This window comes from Carcharhinus amblyrhynchos, chromosome 20 (assembly GCF_965287045.1).
Source record: "Carcharhinus amblyrhynchos chromosome 20, sCarAmb.v2.hapA, whole genome shotgun sequence".
NCBI lineage: Eukaryota > Metazoa > Chordata > Chondrichthyes > Carcharhiniformes > Carcharhinidae > Carcharhinus > Carcharhinus amblyrhynchos.
In genome coordinates this window covers 36440774-36462964 of record NC_137343.1, presented here as the reverse complement: position 1 = coordinate 36462964, position 22191 = coordinate 36440774, and the positions used below count along the sequence as shown (strand labels likewise).

Sequence of the window (22191 nt, the reverse complement as noted above, 5' to 3'; positions counted from 1 at the left end):
GTTAAAAGATGGTTTTGTATGATGTTTGTGAAGGAAGGAATGAAATGGTGTATCATAGGTATTTCTAAATATGCCAAAACATACATGCAGTACTCAAAGTATTTGTAACAGTCAATGCAAACATCAGTAATGTAAACATTATTTGTGCATTGAAGATGTACCTTCTTCATTTACAGCTACCATGTTTATTATACAGAATTCCTGAATTTAGTCAAACATTAGTAGAGAATATTCCTGCCTCACTAATCCCCAAGATGTGGAAGATGTCTGGTACAGAAAGACTGATTTGAGGTGCGTCACAAAACGTTAAGCAGAAAATTACCCAGAAACAAAAATGCATACATGAATATTGCTGTAATTGCAATATAAATTTACTCTAAACTGAAAAAAGATAGAAGGATCGGATCTATTTCCACATCACTCAGACCAAAGGTTATTTACCTTCTACAATGGTATGACCATTCATCATCTGGTCAGTTTGATGATTAACAACAGAGGTTACTCCTGATGGACCCTCATCCACAAAGTCATTTTCTTCCTCAGAGTCCACTAGAGTAAAAACGGTAGAACCTGTTTGCCTAAAAATCAAGAAATGCTATGATCAAAATAAATTATTAGTGAGAGAAAGTGATTCTAGATTCAAACAAAGAAGTGTGAGAATCTTGTACACAACATTGTGGATCATAATTTTCAACCAATCTTCTGTCTCCAGGATTTAATTTAGGGGAAAACACATCAGTTTTTAGCCTTATCACCACTGCTAGATATTTTCCCCCCAACCATTTCCCAACACCATCTATTCAACAAAAACAATGGTTTAAAACTACTCCATAATGACAAATACTCTGTGTCCAAAGAATGATGGAGAGTGGGTACAATAGGCTGAATTTTCCCATCCCAGTGATGGTGGGCTTGAAGGTAGGGGCAGCCGGCAGGATAGCCAGGAGCTGACCAGATGACGTCCCTGTGCATTTCCATCACCAGAGAACTTCCTCAAGATTTGGTTTGGATTAGGATTAGCTGCCCACTCCACAGAAGTGGACAGAATATTGAAACGTTTAAGGCCCCAGTTAGGGATGACTTTGCAAGCTCACCAATTCAATGGCCTTTTGTGCTGCAGGCAGCATGGAATGGCCGAAGTGAGAGGATCTGTGCCCGACAAAGCAGGCTGTTGCCGTGGGTAGGAAGAGCCGCTCAATTCATCCTCCACTCAGACAGACCCAACTTAAGACAAGAATATCTCCGTCACGGTCCTCAACCTGCCTCAGCAGTGACTTCCTCCCCTAGCGAGGCAGCATCAGGAGCTCACCCCACTTCCATTCTTAATAAGGATGCGAGCAGAGGTAGCCAAACTGGAGGCTGCCTCCAAGAAGACTGGGCTGCACTTGTGGGCTTGGGCTTGGACCTGGACCCTGGTTTGGTGCCAGCAGGAGGGTCCCATAGCTGGTGTTAAAATTCAAGTCGTCAGTCTACTATTTGCATCTATTTCATTTTTTTGACCCAATTCATGCTTTTAAAAAATATGCTGCTCGAGGCAAACACAATTCTTGACCCCAAAGCTGCGATTGTTAATGTTTCAGTAATGGAGAACTTGGTGAAACATCTCAAGTATGCTCTTAGGTTAAAGCAGGGAGCGATCAATTGTTGCAGTAATAGAAAATAAAGATTTATGAGTACCAACTTCGAGGTTTCACAGAATAGAGACCCTAAAAATATTAATACAACTAATGGAATGCCATATTATTGAGGAATATTAACTTTTTCAGACACTATAAACAAATAAGCCAATTATAAACAATATGTTAAGAAAACAGACAGAATTAAAAACTTTAAAATTTAGAAAACAGGAGGAGAGCAACGTTCTCTGTGGATGCTTTCCATTGACCAACTCCTGCCTTACCATTCCTGTTATTTTCATCTGTCTCAAAAGTTTGCTCATTCATCCTGTGATAGATGGTTTTTGCTACAACTACTCCCTACAGTAAAGCAAACCGAGGTCCAACAACACTTTGTATGAAAAAGTTTCTTGTCCCCTTTCACTCTTTTGGCTGGATAGTTTTCCTTTAAAATACACAGGGTCTTTGCTTCAACAAGGACACTTGCTGGAGCATAAATGGTTCTTCACTCCCAATCATCCTTGAGAATCCAAGCTGTGGCTTAAGAGGTTTTCTGTAATGGAGTACTAAAACTACACAGCACTCCAAGCCTGGCTTAACCATTGCCTTGTACAAATTTAATCATCCCGTTACCCTTGTACTTTATTTCTTGTCATAAATTAAAACAGTGTTTGTGGCCAATTAATGCCCTTATTTCACCACACTTTGGGTGGCACGGTAGCAGTGGTTAGCACTGTTACCTCACAGCAACAGGAACCCGGGTTCAATTCCTGGTTTGGGTTGCTGAATGTGCAGAGTTTGCACATTCTCCTGGTGTCTGCATGGGTTTCCTCCGGGTGCTCCGGTTTCCTCCCACAGTCCAAAGATGCGCGGGTTAGGTTGATTGGCCATGCTAAAATTGCCCCTTAGTGTCCTGGGATGTGTAGGTTAGAGGGATTAGCAGGTAAATGTGTTTAGGGATTATGGGGTGGGTTGGGCCTGGGTGGGCTTGTGGTCCGTGCAGACTTGATGGGCCGAAGGGCCTGTTTCTGCACTATAGGGTCCTATGTTCTATTATTGTCAGGAGATTTGAAAATGAAGCTTCCAAAGCCAAATCATACATAGTCTACTCATGTAGCTCTGTTTTATACTAATGTTTTTGTGTTAACCAGTAACTTGAATGAAGTAACAGGGCAAGTGAGAATTGAATGCTCCCAGAGAGTTAGTACTAAGCTGATGCCAGTGTCCTGATATGTTCACATGGAGCTGGAATAAACATGTCATCTCTCATGACATTTTCACATTCTCATTCAGCAGTTATTCTCAAATGCCCACTCCATCTCAAACCACAATGGCTTTAGAAATCAGCATCAAGGTGACAGCTGACCACTGTGAACAGAGATCAAATTAAAATACACCCCCCCAGCCTCATTTTAATTTATTAAAAAAAGACTCACCAGAAATGTCTTCCTGAAAAAAAAGGAAAAAGTAAAATTCATTAGTTTAGCAGCAATGGCATGCAATTGTTAAGCAAAATATCAACACTTAGTCTGGTTCAAAAGTATGCCAGATAAATCTAACAGCCTGTTAACCGTTAAATAAACATTTTCTCCAAAAGAAAACTAAATTGCTTACAAGTTTAATTTACTTCCCTCATCAAGCACAGTGAAGAAATGCAATAAGCTACTGAGACAGACTGCGCACATTCCCTATTACCTAAGTTCTTGTCCTCACAGTAGGACCAAGAACAGACGAAATTTGATTTGTGCAAATGTCATAAGAACCATTTTCCATACAAGAAGGACAAAGCCCCAGTCAATCTGCATCAACCGTAAGATTACTTACTGGAAGGCTAACAACATGGACTGAATAGCAGAATCCCAATATAACTTAACAAGCCAAAATGAACGTTTTCGTTTGCTGGCTATAGGAACTATCGCTAAAGCTAACAGTCAGACAAAATTAACAAAGTTGCGTCATCATTGATTTACATGAATGCCTTCCTACCACATCAGGTTGGAAGGAAGAAAATTGTAAAGTTATTCTATTCCAAGAGATAAAAGGATAAAAACTCTGCTAACACTTCAACGTTGTATATCGTTCTTGCAGATTGGTGGAGGTCGGGATGAGGGAATGTGAAGAAATAGTCACATCTAAAAAATTCTTGCTGCTATCATATTTCACAACTCTGAAATGTTCACAATTGCAATCAGAATAATTACATACAGTATTCCCAGATTTTTCTTTAGCATACTGATGTGTTAACTTGAAAAACTAAAACCACTATGCCTTGATGCCAAAACAAAATGTTTCAATGTTATTAATATTACAATATAAAATGATGAAAAGTCTTCAAACTCAAATTATTTCATACAAAGAGCACCAATGGCAGAGTACAGACCTGCTAACAGACAAGCTGAAGTATATGGGAAGTTTGTCATGCAATACTGCAAGACTGTATAAGCAGCAAGACCAAAAGAAACAAATTTCTCATCATTACTCTTAAACATGCAAGAGTGGACTGTATTATTAAAACAGAAGAAAGTTACTGATTTACAGTTTGAGCCTAACGATAGCTATGAAATTAGAAATCAGTATATGGGGCTTTAAACCCATTGTAAAGTACAAAGATCAGCTAACAAAGAAATGTCCTCAAACGTATTTAAAACTAAAGCTTTAACAAACAAAAAACTAACTACCAAAAGTGGCCTTTGAATTACATTGCAAAGCACAAAAGACTAACATCTTGCTGACATGTATGAAAAGCCAAGAAGAGTGGTGCTACACTTTACCAAGCAATAACAAGACAAACTCAGAATGGCCTCCCTAAGCAGAATAAACCAAGCAGGATAACACTTATAAATTACCACTCTGAATACTCAGGTTCAACTGGACGTAGTATGGAAATTTTGCAAACAATGATGTTTTACTGAAATTCCACTGGAATAATTATCCCTATGCCATACTGCTGAAGAATTGCTGTTGAAACTGCACTCCATACTTACTGGTGATGAGTTTGTCCCAGTTCCTGTGCAGAATAAGTCCAAGAATTGCTGCAGCGCTTACTAGTAAAAAGACAGTAATTCCTCCAACCAATCCAGAAATGATTTTAGCTGTTTGTATAGAGGAAAAACATACAAAATAATTCAAATTTAAAAGACAATGTGCAAGATTTTGTAAAACAATTTTATTCCTCGAGCATAGCAGCAACCAAAATTGTTTATTTTCAGGAAAGAAGAGTTTCAGGAAATTACTCACTGTTAAAGGAGACCCATATTTCTACTTCTTTAATCCCCAGAGGATTCTCACTCTTGCAAATGTATCTTCCTTCATCCTGGTCTTTTGAGGCCATCAATATTGTCAAGCTTGAAACAACACCTTCTTGTGAGATTACATATTTGGCGTTGGAGAAAATTTCAGTGTCATTGTTTCTCCACCAGGTTAATTTGGGAGGTGGATTTCCTTCCTTACTGTGACAAGTCAAAGTTGTATTCTTCCCTACGTATCCAGTTACAAGAGGTTGTGACTCAGGAAGCGGAGCCTCTGAAATGAAATAAGAGTTATGTTCCATGCAACACCCAATGCTTGTGATTGTTCTTCCTCGCCTCAGTCAGGCTGCCTGCATTAATGTTTAATAAACAGATTAGGTAAGAGACTGCAGTTTGATATCTGTGCATCATATTGGCACTATAAGTTATTCTTAACGGCTGATTGGTTTCCGTTTCTTTTACACTCAATATACTGTGATACGGGACATTACACATTCAGCAAAATACCCATCACATTGTGTGTAGGCAACAGTGCATGGCTATTGAAAAAAAAACTCCATTCAATCAGGACTGCTTCAACACCAAAGCAAAACATGTGCATCTGCACAGTGGCCTTGAGGTCCTCAGTTCTGTATTTACTCTTCCAATTTCATGTGAAGTGTGTTAACAGCTACATACTGTTTTATCAAGCACTTGCTCCAAAGCTATTTTAAGAATTTATGACTTGAACCATTACAAACATGACTTTTTTTAAAAAAGCTAAAATATTGTACTAACTTCTCATTAATGTTTCAGCTTCTAATGGCACACTGAATAATATTTTACTTACTCAATGTCAATGAGCATGATTGCTCCATCCTTTGTTCATATGCAATGTGATGACCCACACATTTAAACATTTGACCATCATGTACCGTTGACCCTTTAACTTGTAGTACGTTGGTATCATTTGACCCTGGTAGCCCATTTGGATGATCATTAGGACCCATTTCCTGATTCTCACTTGACCAAGCAAATGTGGGATAGGGATATCCTTCGGTCCAAGAACAAAATAGTTGCATGTTATCATTAAGAAATTCTGCATGGCACATTGGAGACCCCTTTGGTGGATCTGAAAAATGAACATTAAAATGTCAAAGCATACTATCTCATCCTTCACAGTACCTAAATTGGTGTACTGAAGTTTGTTGAATGAAAAAAATGCTATTCATGCTTGCAAGGGCATATCTTCCCTTTTAGAACCTTTCAGACCCGTGGCCAGAATTCTCTGGTCTTGCATGCCCTGCTACCACTGCCAGTGAGCATGGAGAATTTAGCGCTCAGCCAAATCTTTGACTAGTGCTGAATGCTATACATACAGTAAGTAAATAATATCAAAAAGAGAATATTCCAAAATGGATCAGAATGTGAAATACATCTATTCAAAAGACCCAGAAGGAAAATCAGGAAGCAACTAAGATCTGAAACTATTGAAGTCATTGGCCAGAACTCTGTCCTCTCTTGTGGCTGGAATTATCCAGTCCTGCTGCTGTGAAAATCCCACAGAAGCCATGTTGACTTCATAGGAGAACTATCAAATAAAATTTGACAGAGCCACTTAAAGAGGTGATCAAAGCTTCATCCAAGATTTGGGTTTTAAGGAGCTTCTTAAAAAGAGATGAAAGGCAGATGTTTAGCAAGGGAATTCCACCTTTGATCCATATCCCTTGATCAACCCACCCTCTAATTTCTTCTGAGTGCACTATTTGTTTTTCTTGCATGGTAACTTATGGGGGCTGGCTTGTGCAAGAGGCCTGTCAGGTTGCTGCACCGCCTGGGAACAGCCCAAGGGGAACATTGTCCTCACTACCGTTACTCAACAACAAAAAAAAAATCAACAAACTTCAGTTTTAAAAGTTTCACTTGACAATATCCAGAGAATTTTATAGAGTATGTGTTCCACATTGGCAATGCCTGTCTGTAATGTTGCTTCCCTATTTCACTCAAAAATTACCAAGTTCTAATTCTAGGATACTACCCATCACAAGAAAGAGTTTCACTGTAGCTATTGAATTGAATCCCTTTATCATGTTAAATGCTTCAACTAAATCGCCTTGAAACCGGATATCCCATCAATGTCCTACACTCAAAAGGATATAAACATTTATGCAAATACACCTCAATTTAACATGGGTAACATTTTTACTTAGCCTGCTTATTTTGTACCACTCAGAGCCATTAAATGCATTTTTTTTGCTGTAGGGTTTCACCCTCTCACTATCTATTCTCATTTGGCCACCTGCCTGATGCCTCAGCAACCTCACAGCTGGCTTCAAAGTGCTCCAAAGTTCAAAGTATTTGTGAAAATAAGGAGAATGTCGGGAATCCCCAAACATAATTCCCCACTGGATCTGTACTCCCACACACCCTTTGTTGAAAGTCACTCCAGGTATCACTCAGTGATTTAAACCAAGGATTTTTCTGGCTCCTCTAATGCAGGAATCGATCTAAACTTTATCAGTGGCATTGACTCTGCCTACACTTCCCGCTGCCTCGGCAAAGCAGCCAGCATAAACAAAGACCCCATGCATCCCAGACATTCTCTCTTCCATCGAGAAAAAGATACAAAAGTCTGAGGTCACATACCAACTGACTCAAGAACAGCTTCTTCCCTACTGCTGTCAGACTTTTGATGGACCTACCTTGCACTAAGTTGATCTTTCTCTACACCCTAGCAATGACTGTAACACTACACTCTCCTTTCCTTCTCTATGAACAGTAGGTTTTGTCTGCATAGCATGCAAGAAACAACAATTTTCACTGCGTGCTAATATGTGATAACAATAAATCAAAATTCTAACACTAAGCAAAGTCAAAAATGTAATAAATGGTTTTTGTTTAAACTTCTCATATTAATGAAGACTTACTGATAAGAAAGGTAATAGTTTGAAATGGCAGAATCAATAAATTTAGAATACTTGTATTTAACTACATGCCAATTTCCAAAACTTGAAAAATGTTGCTCTGCCATTAGTAAAAGTTATCTCAGATATTACAAAGTAAGCGTAAATGTTACTTACAATAGACAAGGACTTCCTTGGTATCGCTGAAGTTTTTTGAGCAAGTATAATTCCCCTGGTTGTCATAATCTACATTGAAAAGTGTAAATTCTGTATGGTTCCCCACAACACTTGTAAAGACTTCCTGATTTGTATCTGGACGAGCAAAGATCCATGATATGTTCAGCTTTTGTTGCAACATGCTTGAGCAGCTGAAGGAGACGTTTTTGTGTTTGATTATATACATTGTTTTATTTGGCAACTCTTCTCCAGGACTAATGGTAATGGTAAATTTCTCAGCATCATCTGCCAGTGCAAAAAGCACATTTTAGTCAGAAGCCAAAGTAACACCACATTGGTAACAGCACTAACTGCTAAATAAATGCACACTCTGATTGTTTAACATAGATTCTTACTAAGATTGTGTATAATATGTTTGGATCATTTGATCAAATTAGCAGCGTTATGACTATGGGAATGTCACCTTTATAAGAAAATCAGTCGGGATCAGCAAGGTAGACGGCCACATTACTACTAAATTTTGGAATAAATGTGATGGTAATCAAGTGATATAGGGCAAAAGAGTGATAAGGTAAAATTGTGGTACTATGCTCATGTATATTCATGAAGGCTGAAATTTGGGGAAAAGTTTACAAAGTGAAAATCACATATGGTCTATAAGGCGGCTGGGGCTAAAATTCAGACCTCCCCCAATTCAGTTTATAAACAACCTCTGTTTAAATGGGGTAGGGTTAAATCTCTCAGATTTAAGACTTTCTTGCTGATGGTAACATCATTGCCTTTTCTCATTGTAAAACCTAGTATACAAGATAGCAGTAATTTTCTTAAAAAAAGTTAAGAATTCATGTTGAGGTGAGCAGTGACATAGTTAACCATTCTTAGCTTCTCCAAGGCTATGCACATCCTGGATTTTCAATCAGGGTCCACATTCCCCTAAGAATCCACAAGGTGATTTCAAAGAGTTTGCTAAAAGAACATGGAGGAAAAAAAAAATGGTTGGCCTGATGATGGACCAATCAAAATTTGAGTTTGGATAATTGGCAGCTGATATGCCTTGTCAATTTTGGGATTCTGTTCAAAGAGAGTGAATCGGAGCCAAGGTCCACGCAGTTCTGGTTGAAGAATGGAAAGATAAGCAGAAGGAAGTGAAAAAAAAAGCCAATGAACACATCTGACAAAAGGTGTCTGTTGCTGTTTGGATGTAACCTGCAAAGGAATACCTTAAAACAATAATTCGGTGTGCCAAGAAGGCACCCACCAAGTGTGCCATTAAAAAAAAATTCAAAATTTATGTAATTAAATGAAAATTAATCTTCATCTTCAGCTCTATAGATGGCATCTCTAAGATCTGATGAAGCTTGGGCCTCTCCTGCATGCACCAGCTGGGAAAGAGCTGCACAACTGTGGCTTAGACTTTTTATATTGGTCGGGCCCATACAGATGACCAATGGGACTTGGTGCTGAAGACCTCAGCTTTTTACCATTTATATAGATGATCTGGAGGAGGGAACTGAGTGTAGGGTGTCGAAATTTGCTGATGACACCAAGATTGGGGGAACGGCAAATTGTGCAGAGGGTGTGGAGAGTCTGCAGAAGGATCTAGATAGGCTGGGCGAATGGGCCAGGAAATGGCAAATGGAATTTAATGTTGGCAAGTGTGAGGTGGTCCACTTTGGTAGGAAGAATGGTAGGAAGGACTATTACTTACGTGGCGAAAAACTGCAGCAGGCAACGGTGCAGAGGGACCTCGGGGTCCTTGTGCATGAGTCGCAAAAACCCAGCTTGCAGGTGCAGCAGGTGGTCAGGAAGGCGAATGGGATGCTGGCCTTCATAGCGAGGGGGATTGAATATAAAAGTAGGGAGGTCTTGCTGCAGCTGTATAGGGCATTGGTGAGGCCGCAGCTGGAGTACTGTGTGCAGTTTTGGGCGCCGCACCTGCGCAAAGATATTTTGGCCTTGGAGGGAGTGCAGAGGAGGTTTACTAGGCTGATACCGGAGTTGAGGGGGTTGAGCTATGAGGAGAGGCTGAATAAACTGGGCTTGTACTCGTTAGAGTTTAGAAGAATGAGGGGAGATCTCATTGAGACGTATAAGATGATGAATGGGATGGATAGGATAGAGGTGGAGAGACTCTTCCCGCTCAAAAAAGACAGCAGGACTAGGGGGCACAGCCTCAAGATAAAAGGGGGGCGGTTTAGAACGGAGTTGAGGAGGAACTTCTTCACTCAAAGGGTGGTGAATCTCTGGAATTCTCTGCCCGTTGAAGTGGTGGAGGCTGCCTCGCTAAATATTTTTAAGACGTGGGTTGATGGGTTTTTGATAAGAGAGGGGATTAAGGGTTATGGGGAGAAAGCGGGAAAGTGGAACTGAGCAGCGACAGATCAGCCATGATCTTATTGAATGGCGGGGCAGGCTCGAAGGGCTAGATGGCCTACTCCTGCTCCTATTTCTTATGTTCTTATGTTCTTATAAGGGTCCCTTGTGCGTGAGCAAAAAAACCAAGCGAGAGAGTCAGGGAAAGTTTAAAAGCAAAACAGGCGCAAGGACAGGAAGAAGTTAAAAACAAACTTCCTAGTATGGGAAGAAGATAGAGAAAAAAAAACCCCTTGAGGTGAGGTATGCCATGAAATATAAAAATTTGGGAACCACTGTCCTAGAAAGGGAAGAGGATGTGGTACTATAAGATGCTGAGTTCTTGCGGAAGAAATGGCATTGAGAATCAAGAGCGAGAGAGACCATGACTTAAAGCTTCATCTCTTCCTTCCCAGGAACACAAGTGATTTTGTCAAATCAGTTGACAAAACACTCCACGTTTCCTTTGTGATTTAATTTCTCCTTGGTTCCCCAATGTGGTTTCACTCTCACCGTCCTACCAACAACTGAGTTACTATCTCCTGAAATAGTGGAATTTGAATTCAATAAAAAAAAATGGAATTAAGAACCTATTGATAACCCTTGTCAATTGTTGGGAAAAAAACCATCTGGTTCACTAATGTCCTTTAGGGAAGGAATTCTGCCGTCCTTACCTGGTCTGGCCTACATGTGACTCCAGAGCCACAGCAACGTAATTGACTCTCAACTGCCCACCTAGGGCAACTAGGGATGGTCAATAAATACTCACCAGCCAGTGATGCTCATGTCCCATGAATGAATAAATGAACAAAGAGTAAAAAAGTGCATTTTCATGCTCATTTTAGGTACAAACGGCTAGCATATTGGGAAGAATAATGCTAAATGTTTCTTGTCAATTGAAGTGTGGAAGTAAAACAGAATCTCAGCCCAAGAACTGCAAAGACTGGAAGGTAAAGTGGCAAAGTTGTAAGCAAAATGAAAAATTGTTAACTAAATAATTTTTTTTAAATGAGGTCTCAGAAGCCAACACGTTGATAATCCCTGGTGTTCATAATAAAAGGAATGATTACTCACCAATATTAAGCACAAATTACTTATAAGCATTTTTAATAAAAGGTGGTGTGTTGGAAATCAAACAATAAATAGAAAAGACGGGAAATGCAGGTCAGCCAACATCTGTGGCTAGACCAGTCAATAATTCAACTTGGCCCCTCTTCAGAATTGAGAAGTGACAAAGTGAGAAAGCATGTTGGTAGAATCAAGCAAAAAAGGTGGAAAGTAAAAAGTCAAAAAATCACAAAATAAAATCAGTGGGCTGATCTCATCATTTCAGTCAACAAGTGGAAATGAAGGGCAATGATGGTAAAGAAATAGATAAATAATACGTAAATAGCTAAGATAGTGAAGGTCTATTTGGGGAGTAGGATGAAAATTAAAGACTATCAAGTTTGAAATATAAAACTTGATTTAGCTGGCAATAAATGGGTGAACACAGAGGATACAGATCCTTTCTATTCTCACTAGCCCCCCCATCCCACTGATTACTGTTTTCCACAACATGCTGTTGTCGTAAATCATTTTTTAAAAATCTTCTCCATTAGATGACAGAGCACCCTACAATTACTCAGCAGTAATCTTTGCCATTTAAAAGAAATGGATACAGCCAAGAATTGAATTCAGTGACATTGATCTTTGGCCCAATGGCTACAGGGCAAATATGAGCTTTTGTTATTAGTTTCCACTAGGGATCTGTTCCAATTGTGAGAGAGGCCAAAGATAGGATGGTCAAACTGAATGAGAAAAGGGGAGGTTAAAGCAATTCACAGAATACCACAGTGCAGAAGAGGCCCTCAGCCCATTGAGCCTGTACTAAAGCATGAAATGTCCTGACCTGCCCACCTAATCCCACTTGCCAGCATTTGGCCCATAACCTTGAATGATATGGTGTGCCAAGTACTCATCTAGGTACTTTTTAAAGGATGCGAGGCATCCCGCCTCCACTACCCATGGAGGACTGAAGGACACACGTACATAGTATGGGGGTGGTCAGTAAAATGATCATCTGTAATAAAAACACAAAATGCTGGAAAATCTCAGCAGGTCAGGCAGCATTGTGGAGAAAGAAAGTAATCTATAACTGTTTATTGCCAATGTGGCAGTTTTATTCATTTTTGGCCAGTTTAAAAAAAATTATATTCTGTACTAATTCAGTGACTGGTTGAGACAAACGTAAGACTGGAGGAACTCAGCCATCCTTCTGTCCCAGTGGTAACTGTATTGCTGCTTTGCCATTGCCATTGCCCAGGTCAACAACTTAGCACAGGCCAGATTGTGGACCTGGCTAGTCCTAGTCTGTTTAAACCCAGAACAGATTAGAAATTGCTAAAAATGATAAGCCAACCAATACTTGTTAAAAAGTTGTGTCAGAAATGGGAAGGTAGAGAGCAAGGTGCCTTTAGATTCACTGCAAAATCACTATACTTTCCAACTTACATGTGATTTTGATTCAGACACTGTAAATTTGCATACATCAAAATTGTGCGCACGCATATATGTTGGGAGGGAATGCACTAGAATCAGCAGTACCACTTCAGAAAGTACATAAAACGTTTACATGTGGGTAGAACAGCTCATGAAATTTAGTCATGACAAAACATAAAATAACACAGTTGGATAAAAACAACAAGCATACTTCAGGAACAGTGCTGAAATAACTGTAGATGAAGTTGACAGAGAGACTCTCAACCAACTCATGGAGTTCAGAGAGCTATAGTGTACCTTTGTGGGACCTGTAAACCAGGCAGTGCTTGCATTAGCGCACACTTGGAGGCTGAGCTACAAGCCATTGTTAACACCTTCACTAAGGCATATGAAAGCATAGGCCTTACACGAGACATCTGTAAGGTGAAGATCCTCAATGAACCTGTCCCCAGCATACAGCACTGCCCCCCACTTATCAAAATCCATGACAAGACCTTGGACAAAATGGACCACTTTCCATACCTTGGGAGCCTTTTGTCAACAAGCACAGACATCAATACTGCCTATGTGCCAACACAGCCTTCAGTCATCTGAGGAAGTGGGTGTTTGAAGGTCAGGATCTCAGGCCCAGCTTCTAGCTCATAGTTGACAGAGCAGTACTGATACCTGCCCTTCTATATGATTCACAGAGGTGGACTATGTACAGCAGGCACTGCAAAATTCTGGAGAAGCACCACCAGTGCTGCATCCACAAGATCCTGCAAATCCATTCGCAGAATAGGAACACCAACATTAATGTTTTTGCTCAGACCAAATCCCCAGCATTGAACCACTGACCTGGGCGGGCCACATCATCAGCATGCCTGATATCAGACTTCCAAAACAAGTGTGCAACTCAGAGCTTCAACATGGCAAGCAAGCCCCAAGAGGGCAGAAGAAATGCTTCAAAGGACATCCTCAGGCCTCCTTGAAAAAGTGCAACATCCCATTGATACCTGGAAATCGCTGGCTCAAGACAGCCTGAAGTGGAGAAAAAGCATCCAGAAAGGAGCTGAATGCTAAAACAGAAAGTGCTACAAAATCTCAGCAGGTCTGATAGCACTTGCAGGGAGAGAACAGAGCCAACGTTTTCAATCTCGATGACCCTTCGAGGGCCACAGGTATTGTCAGACCTGCTGAGATTTTCCAGCATTTTCTGCTTTTGTTTCAGATTCTAGCATCCAGAGGATTTTGCCTTTAAGGAGCTGAACACCTTGCGTTTCATCACTGAAATCAAGCTGAAGCCAAGTGTGGACAGAGAAAGGAGAACCTGGCAACCCAACCACCATTACCAGCAAGAGCTGGTAATAATCTAGCATTATAGCATCCTCCTCAAGTTCATACTTTGAATACTGCATCCAATCTGGAAGTAGCAGAGAGAGAATCCACTAGGCTGAATTCCAATCCAAAGGATTTGAATGGAGAAGTTTGGGCTGATGGGCAAGAATGCAATTTTAAATGAAGATATCAAAAAAACAAATTAAAATAAACCGTAAAAATATTATAAAAACGAACAAACGCTAGGGATACAGTTTAAACTGAACAAGATTACTTTCAGAACAGATATCAGGAAGTTCTTCATACATTTGTGTCCTCAACATGAAGAGTGGTGGTTGTAGACTCTTTTATCTGAAAGTTTAAAAACTCTGGAAACATTTAGATAAGTGGCATCAAGATTTTATACAAATTGGCAAATCTGTCTTGCGTGATCAGGGAAATCTAAATTACGACCTCAAACACACCAGGGGGAAAAAAAACTGCTGAACACAGTTTGCCTGTAATATCCACCCACACGGAGGATTGCTAGAGGCGCAATAGAAAGGTTCATTACAATTAGGCCGTCACAGCAACATGCGCTGGGTGGGAGAAGAGAGAGACTTCTTATGGCTTTAAATAGAATTAAAAACACGTTAGAGCGACAGCAGTTAGAACCATCTCGCATTGATATAAAGTTGACTCTCTAACAACACCAAGCAATATATGTTTTACCTTTAAAATAAAAGCCTCTTTCTGCTACTGAGGACGTGATAAATATAATTGACCCCCCCCCCCCCAGTCAGTAAAACATTCATTATCAATACTGTTTTAACGAGTGGAAAACGCTAAGTATAAACACTGTCAGGGAGTAGTACAGGTAAACAAAATGCAAAAACAAACTGCACAAACATGTCGAAGGCTGACTCGCCGCACAATAGGTAGAAACACACACAAACAACTCTTTTAAAAAGAAACCACGTCGAGTGCTCGATTAGTTTACATTGTAAAATGAATCATATTTAAACAAACCCCCTCACCTGCTGCGACCAGAGTACACAAGGTTAGAGAGAAGAGAACAGTGAGCTGCAGGTAGTTGCTGCAGCCCATTGTGCTGGCAGGCTGAGCAACTTCTGTGCGAGGACAATAACCTTTCGCACTTCCTGCTAGCGCGTGTACGCACGCGCGGCACACCTCATCCCGGCACACCTGCGGGCACAGGTAAGCTGCGCTCGAGAGGGAGCCGCTACTGAACACCCCGCCCAGGTAAACACCCCACCCAGATGAACACTCTGCCCAGGTAAACACTCCACCCAGATGAACAGTCTTCCCAGGTAAACAGCCCGCCCAGATGAACACCCCACCCGGGTAAACACTCTGCCCAGGCAAACACCCTGCCCAGATGAACACTCTACCCAGGTAAACACCTCACCCAGGTAAACTCCTTGCCCAGGTGAACACCCCGCCCAGGTGAACACCACCTCCTGCCACAACTTTCTTTTTTTTCCAAAAATATACTTTATTCATAAATCTGTGAGAACGTTACAATCATTCCAAAATGACCATCACACAAAAAAGCAATAATTATATTCATGCTCTTTGACAGATGGTGGCACAATGGTTAGCACTGCTGCCTCTCAGCGCCAGGGATCCAGGTTCGATTCCTGACTTGGGCCACTGCCTCTGCAGAATCTGCATGTTCTCCCCGTGTCTGCGTGGGTTTCCTCCAGGTGCTCCGGCTTCCTCCCACAGTCCAAAAGACGTGCTGGCCATGCTAAATTCTCCCTCACTGTACCCAAACAGATGCCAGAGTGTGGCAACTAGGGGATTTTCACAATAACTTCATTGCAGTGTTAATGTAAGCCTATTTGTGACTAATAACTAAACTTTAGAAACTTTACTTTAGAAATAGAATCATAAATATTCTGCAGTGCAGAAGGCGGCCATTCAGCCCATTGAGCCTGCACTGACAACAATCCCAACCAGGCCTTCTCCCCTTAATGCTACATATTTACCCACTAATCCCCTGGGACAATTTTGCATGGCTGATCAACCTAACCTGCACATCTTGGGACTGTGGAGGGGAAATCAGAGCACCTGGGGAAACTCACAGACATACGGGAGAATATGCATAATCCATAGACAGTCACCCACGGTCGGAATTGAACCTGAGTTTTTGTCCAAGATCAAGCCCAAGGTGAGCTGCAATGTCCTTTATTGTCAGCTTGGATTTTGTATATCTCTCTTGTGGGGACTATGGATCAGATTCAATTTGAATTGGTCTTTGGAGCAAGCAAAAAAATGGATCAAGTTTAAAGTTTATTTATTTGTGTCACAACATTTCAATGAAGTTACTGTGAAAATCCCCTAGTCGCTATACTCAGGTGCCTATTCAAGTACACTGAGGGAGAATTTAGCATGGCCAAAGCACCTAACCAGCACATCTTTCAGACTGTGGGAGGAAACCAGAGCACCCGGAGAAGACTGTGGGAGGAAACCCACGCAGACACAGGGAGAACATGCAGTCTCTGCACAGACAGTGAACGAAACCACGAATTGAACCTGGATTCCTGCTGCTGTGAGGCAGTGGTGCTGACCACTGTTCTACCCCAAGGGCTTGCCTGGTCCACTCTGCATTGGCTTTTTAACTTCACGAATGGAGTAAAACATTTTAAAAAAATTCCTATCCTAACAATCATTCCACTGCCAGCTACAATTTCAAGTATGTTATCTGACCTTCGATAATGAATTAAGTTTTCGAAGTGTACTCTGCTTATCTCCTAACGTTCTTTTAGATAATACTGATATGATTCCACAAGTACATTGTCCTGTAAACTGGAACTAAAATGGGTGCTTGAGGTTCTGATGTATAATTGAGAAATAATGTGTGGCCCTTTGGTATGTTCAGCAATGTGAAATGTGACACCAGCAGAGGTGGGGGAAGTTTGTCAATAAATGGTCTGATTTTAAATCAAAGCAGTCATATGATTTTAAATCATTTTGACTTATTGATGAGAATATGGAAATTGAGGCACCATCACATAGAAGGTCAGTGTAGGTCACTGAGCACAGAGATGGTAGTTGAAAGGGACTTACTGTGAGTTAGGATATAGGCAGTGAAGGTGATGGAAGCTGCAATGTGGTCCACAGGCCAGGAGAACATTGGAATAGTTGAGTTAACAGATAAGAAAAGGCATGGAAGGTTTTGGCTGTAGGTACGCTGAGACATTAGAGAAACACAATGTTATAGAAGCTTTTCTTTATTATTTCATGGGACATGACCGTTGCTGGTTCAGCCAGCATTTTTAATTACTCATCCCTAGTTGTCCTTGAGAAGGTGGTGGTGAGTTGTCTTATAGAATTATAGAATCCTACAGTGCAGAAAAGAGGCCATTTGGCCCATCAAGTCTGCACCAACCACAATCCCATCCAATCAAAGAACAAAGAACAACACAGCATGGAAAACAGGCCCTTCGGCCCAATGAGCCGGCGCCGCCATTTTAACATTATGAGTCCCCTCTCCACCCATGACCCTTGTCTATGCTTATGGCATTCCACATTGAGGGAAGACTAATTTAGGGACAATTTATTACACCAGTCAGCCTAAGAGCACATCTTTGGGGTGTGGGAGGAAACCGGAGCACCCGGAGAAAACCCACACAAGCACGGGGAGAATGCGCAAACTCCCACAGACACCGGCCCAAATCCATGTGTCTGCACAGCAAACAGTGATAGTCACTGAGCTGTCATGTTGCCCACATTCTGGTCCAGTTTAAGCATACAACGTAAAGCACTAGGCTACTCTCGAAATATCCAAGAGCAGCCCTCGTACGACCCACCGCGTGTATGCCCCTTGTTGGACAACAAGGCGGACCGAAGCACCTGTGGATTTAAAGAAAAAAACGTCAATAACATGCACATCCTTATACAAACATTCAAGGGAATCCCCAGAAGCTCAAAAGTAAAACAAGTGAGCCAGAAAATATGTTGGAAGGTCCATAGGAATCAATTGATTCCCAGGGATGTCCCAAGGCTCCTGAACCTTATTTAAAACAGTCTCCTATATCCTTCCATCTCCATCCCACTCATGTGCCTATCTAAGTAACTCTTAAACAACTTCAGCATGCCTGCCTCCACCACCTTGCTTGGCAGAGCATTCCATACCCCCAGAACCCTCTGTGTGAAAAACCTCCCTCTAACATCCGAATTATACTAATTCGAATGATACTAATCCTATCCCCACAACCCCTAGCTAGTCTCCCTGACACTAAGGGGACATTTAGCACAGCCAATCCACCTAACCCGCACACCTTTGGACTGTGGAAGGAACTCCCTACTGATCTCTGCTGGTCCTGTCCTGTCAGTCTGCAGTGACATACCCAGGGACGCAGATGATGGTGTCTGGGAAATTGTCTGGAAGATATAGTCATCTTAATGGAATTGTCAAGCTGCTGTGTGATTAATCTGTAAAATAGCTCTCCCAATTTTGGCACAAACCTTGAGAAGTGAGGAGGACTTAGAAAGGGCGATGGGCTGGGTGTGATATTGTAGTTCCCAGTGCTTTGGTCAATGCTGGATGATTCATTTGGTTTCATTTTTTTGTTGCAGTTTGATGCAACTGAGTGGCTTGCTAGGCTATTTCAGAGGGCATTTAAGAGTCAACCACATCGCTGCGGATCTGGAGTTAGAGTGACACGTAAAGTTGACAGATTTCTTTCTCCGAAGGACATTGGTGAAACAGATAGGTTTTTACAACAATCAACAATGGTTTTGTGATCCATATTACTGAGATTAGTGTTTCCAGATTCATTAACTGATTTTTAATTTCATAAGCTGCCATGGTAGAACTCAATCTTGTGTCTCCAGAGCATTAGCCTGTGCCTCTGGATTACTGGTCCAGTGATGTTACCACTACGCCACTGCTTCGCTCTAAGACTGAAGTAGATATTCTTCATGATGGATCAGATATGGCCTTGAGTTCATCTTGAGATCAACTAGGAAGCCAAGGTTGCAAATCACCTGGTTCAGACAGTACCAGAGAGCAGAATGGGATAGGTGGCTAGAGAACATATTTTGTAAATGGGACGAAAGGCATCAGCATCAGTCTTCCAAACATTTAGTTGGAGGAAACACCAGCTTATCCAGAACTGGATGTCAGACAAGTGGTATAACAAATCGGAAGCAGTGGAGATGCAGAGGAGGTGGGAGCAGTAGGTGCTGAGGGAGAGCTGTGTGTCTTTGGCTAACAAAAATACATCAAACTGCTGAGGGGTAACATGTAGGTCTCTTCTCTCCCTAGAAGGTAACTGACTTTGTTTTCAGTGTTTTGTTTTAGTTTCAGGTTTCCTGCATTTGCAGTATTTGCCTTGTGAATGAAGATGCAATAAGGTGTGAGAAAATTGAAGTCAATTTAATTACTCCTTTGAACACCACACACTTTTTCCAAATGCTTACTTTAAAATATTTTACTGCCCCATCACCAGCCTCTCCCAAAAATATTTTGCCACCATTCCCCTTAGGCACTGTACAGTGAGTCATCAGCCCCATGATTTCAATCTCCACTTCAATTCATTTTGATCTCTCTGCACTGATTTCAAATCCCCCTTCAAATACTCACTCTGTATTAACTCTTCTACTTATATCATACTCACCCCCTCAACCATGGCTTCTCTATTCCTATGATCTTGAACAGAAAATCATCTCTGATCACTGCTATTCAAAATTCCCATTACCTACTTCTTCAAACAAAATCATCTTCTTCCCCTCTGTCTTTATAAACTATTGCACCATGTACAACTTCCCTTTCCTGCAAGGCCCTTGAACGCATAAATCCACACCTATTTTACCTGCAGCTCCCTATTTGAATCTCTTTAATTAAATTTCCACTCCTCCACAGCACTGAATAAACATCCTCTGTAATTGTAATGCTTTTCCACTCTATAGCCTTTGACATGATTTGCCACATCACTCTACTGCAACACATCTTGATTACCCAACTCAATGGTACTGCAATCCCTTGGTTCCACCTTTACTATCCAATTATCCAAGCATTTCCAGAAATAGTTTATTTGCTACTATTATCTCTGAAATACTCTAAGGATCTATCCTTGCCTTCACCTTCCTCATTTACATGCTGTCCCTTGGCATCAGGAGAAATAGGATTACCTTCCACACAAATATTGTTATACTGAGTTCACTTTCTCTACCAGTTTCTTCAAGCTCTCCACATTCACTGTGCTGTTGGTCTGCTTGTCCTAAATCCAGGTTGGTGCAAGTTATAATTTACTCTTGTTATCCACTGAGAAGACTGAAGGCACTGTCACTGCATACCACTACAAACCATCACCTTCATTCCATGTCTTCCTGGCCATCACCTCAAATGGAGCCGAACTGAACATAAGAATATAAAAAATAGGAGCAGGAGTAGGCCATCTAGCCCCTCAAGCCTGCCCCGCCATTCAATAAGATCATGGCTGATCTGTCGTGTCTCAGTTCCACATTCCCGCCCTCTCCCCATAACCCTTAATCCCCTTGCCTATCAAAAACCTATCAACCCGCGTCTTAAATATATTTAGTGAGGCAGCCTCCACCACTTCAACGGGCAGAGAATTCCAGAGATTCACCACCCTTTGAGTGAAGAAGTTCCTCCTCAACTCCGTTCTAAACCGCCCCCCCCTTTATCTTGAGGCTGTGCCCTCTAGTCCTACTGTCCTTTCTGAGTGGGAAGAGCCTCTCCATCTCTATCCTATCCATCCCATTCATCATCTTATATGTCTCAATGAGATCTCCCCTCATTCTTCTAAACTCTAACAAGTACAAGCCTAGTCCATTCAGCCTCTCCTCATAGCTCAACCCCCTCAACTCCGGTATCAGCCTAGTAAACCTCCTCTGCGCTCCCTCCAAGGCCAAAATATCCTTGCGTAAGTGCGGCGACCAAAACTGCACACAGTACTCCAGCTGTGGCCTCACCAGTGCACTGTACAGTTGCAGCAAGACCTCCCTACTTTTATATTCAATCCCCCTCGCTATGAAGGCCAGCATCCCATTCGCCTTCCTGACCACCTGCTGCACCTGCAGGCTGGGTTTTTGTGACTCATGCACAAGGACCCCGAGGTCCCTCTGCACCATCGCGTGCTGCAGTTTTTCGCCATGTAAGTAATAGTCCTTCCTACCATTATTCCTACCAAAGTGGACAACTTCACACTTGCCAACATTAAATTCCATTTGCCAGTTCCTGGCCCATTCGCCCAGCCTATCTAGATCCTTCTGCAGACTCTCCACACCCTCCGCGCAATTTGCCATTCCACCAATCTTGGTGTCATCAGCAAATTTCGACACCACACACTCCGCTGCCAACCTTAGCTCTTACTCAACTCCAAAGGTGACCTTTCATTTCCTTATCATCTCCATCAAAGACTGTCTATTTTCACCTGTGTAAAATCACCACTGCTGCCACTTCATCAGTCCATCTGTTGCCAGCACTTTGATCCTCTGATTCTGGTCTCTTCTGGATTCTTCAGAGTGCAGTCGTGATGTTCAGCAATCAAGGAATTTAAGGTTGGTTTCTTCCTTTACTTCAGCTGCAGAAGAGTGAGTTTGAGCAAAATCTTGTAGTTCCATTCCCATTTCAGAATCTACATTTTGTTCAGGTTTTTCAGGCAATTTATCTCTGAAAATCAGCAAGTTAAAATTATCAGACAAATCACCGAAATCTTTGGTGGATGTTGTTGTCATAGGAACCATAGAAACACCATAGCACAGAAAGAGGCCATTCGGCCCATCAGGTCTGCACTGACCGCAGTCCCACCCAGGCCCTACCCCCATAGCCCCACCCACTAATCCCCCTAACCTATGTCTCTCAGGACACTAAGGACAATTTTGGCATGGCCAATCAACCTAACCCACACATCTTTGGATTGTGGGAGGAAACCGGAGCACCCAGAGGAAACACACGCAGACACAAGGAGAATGTGCAAACTCCATACAGTGACCGAAGCTGGGAATTGAACCCAGGTCCCCGGAGCTGTGAAGCAGGGCTAACCACTTGCTACCGTACCGCCCAACCACTGTGCTACCATTGTTGATGAATGTGCAGTTTGGGCACTGCTCAATGCTTCAAACATTTTAAAGTGCCAAACTGTC

General features: G+C 41.7%; 1 protein-coding gene across 1 annotated transcript in view; it reads right to left on the bottom strand.

Annotated features, from left to right (window-relative positions):
• Positions 1–15201, bottom strand: part of vsig10 (V-set and immunoglobulin domain containing 10) — a 29301-nt gene extending 14100 nt beyond the window's left edge. Inside the window, exons 1-7 of the mRNA XM_080208412.1 lie at positions 15090–15201; positions 7924–8208; positions 5694–5975; positions 4854–5138; positions 4601–4708; positions 3053–3065; positions 442–578 (exon numbers count right to left, since the gene is read on the bottom strand). Of these exons, the coding sequence (XP_080064538.1) occupies positions 442–578; positions 3053–3065; positions 4601–4708; positions 4854–5138; positions 5694–5975; positions 7924–8208; positions 15090–15159 (1180 nt within the window). The 5' untranslated portion in view covers positions 15160–15201. The remainder of the gene's footprint in view (positions 1–441; positions 579–3052; positions 3066–4600; positions 4709–4853; positions 5139–5693; positions 5976–7923; positions 8209–15089) is intronic.
• Positions 15202–22191: the final 6990 nt, after the last annotated feature.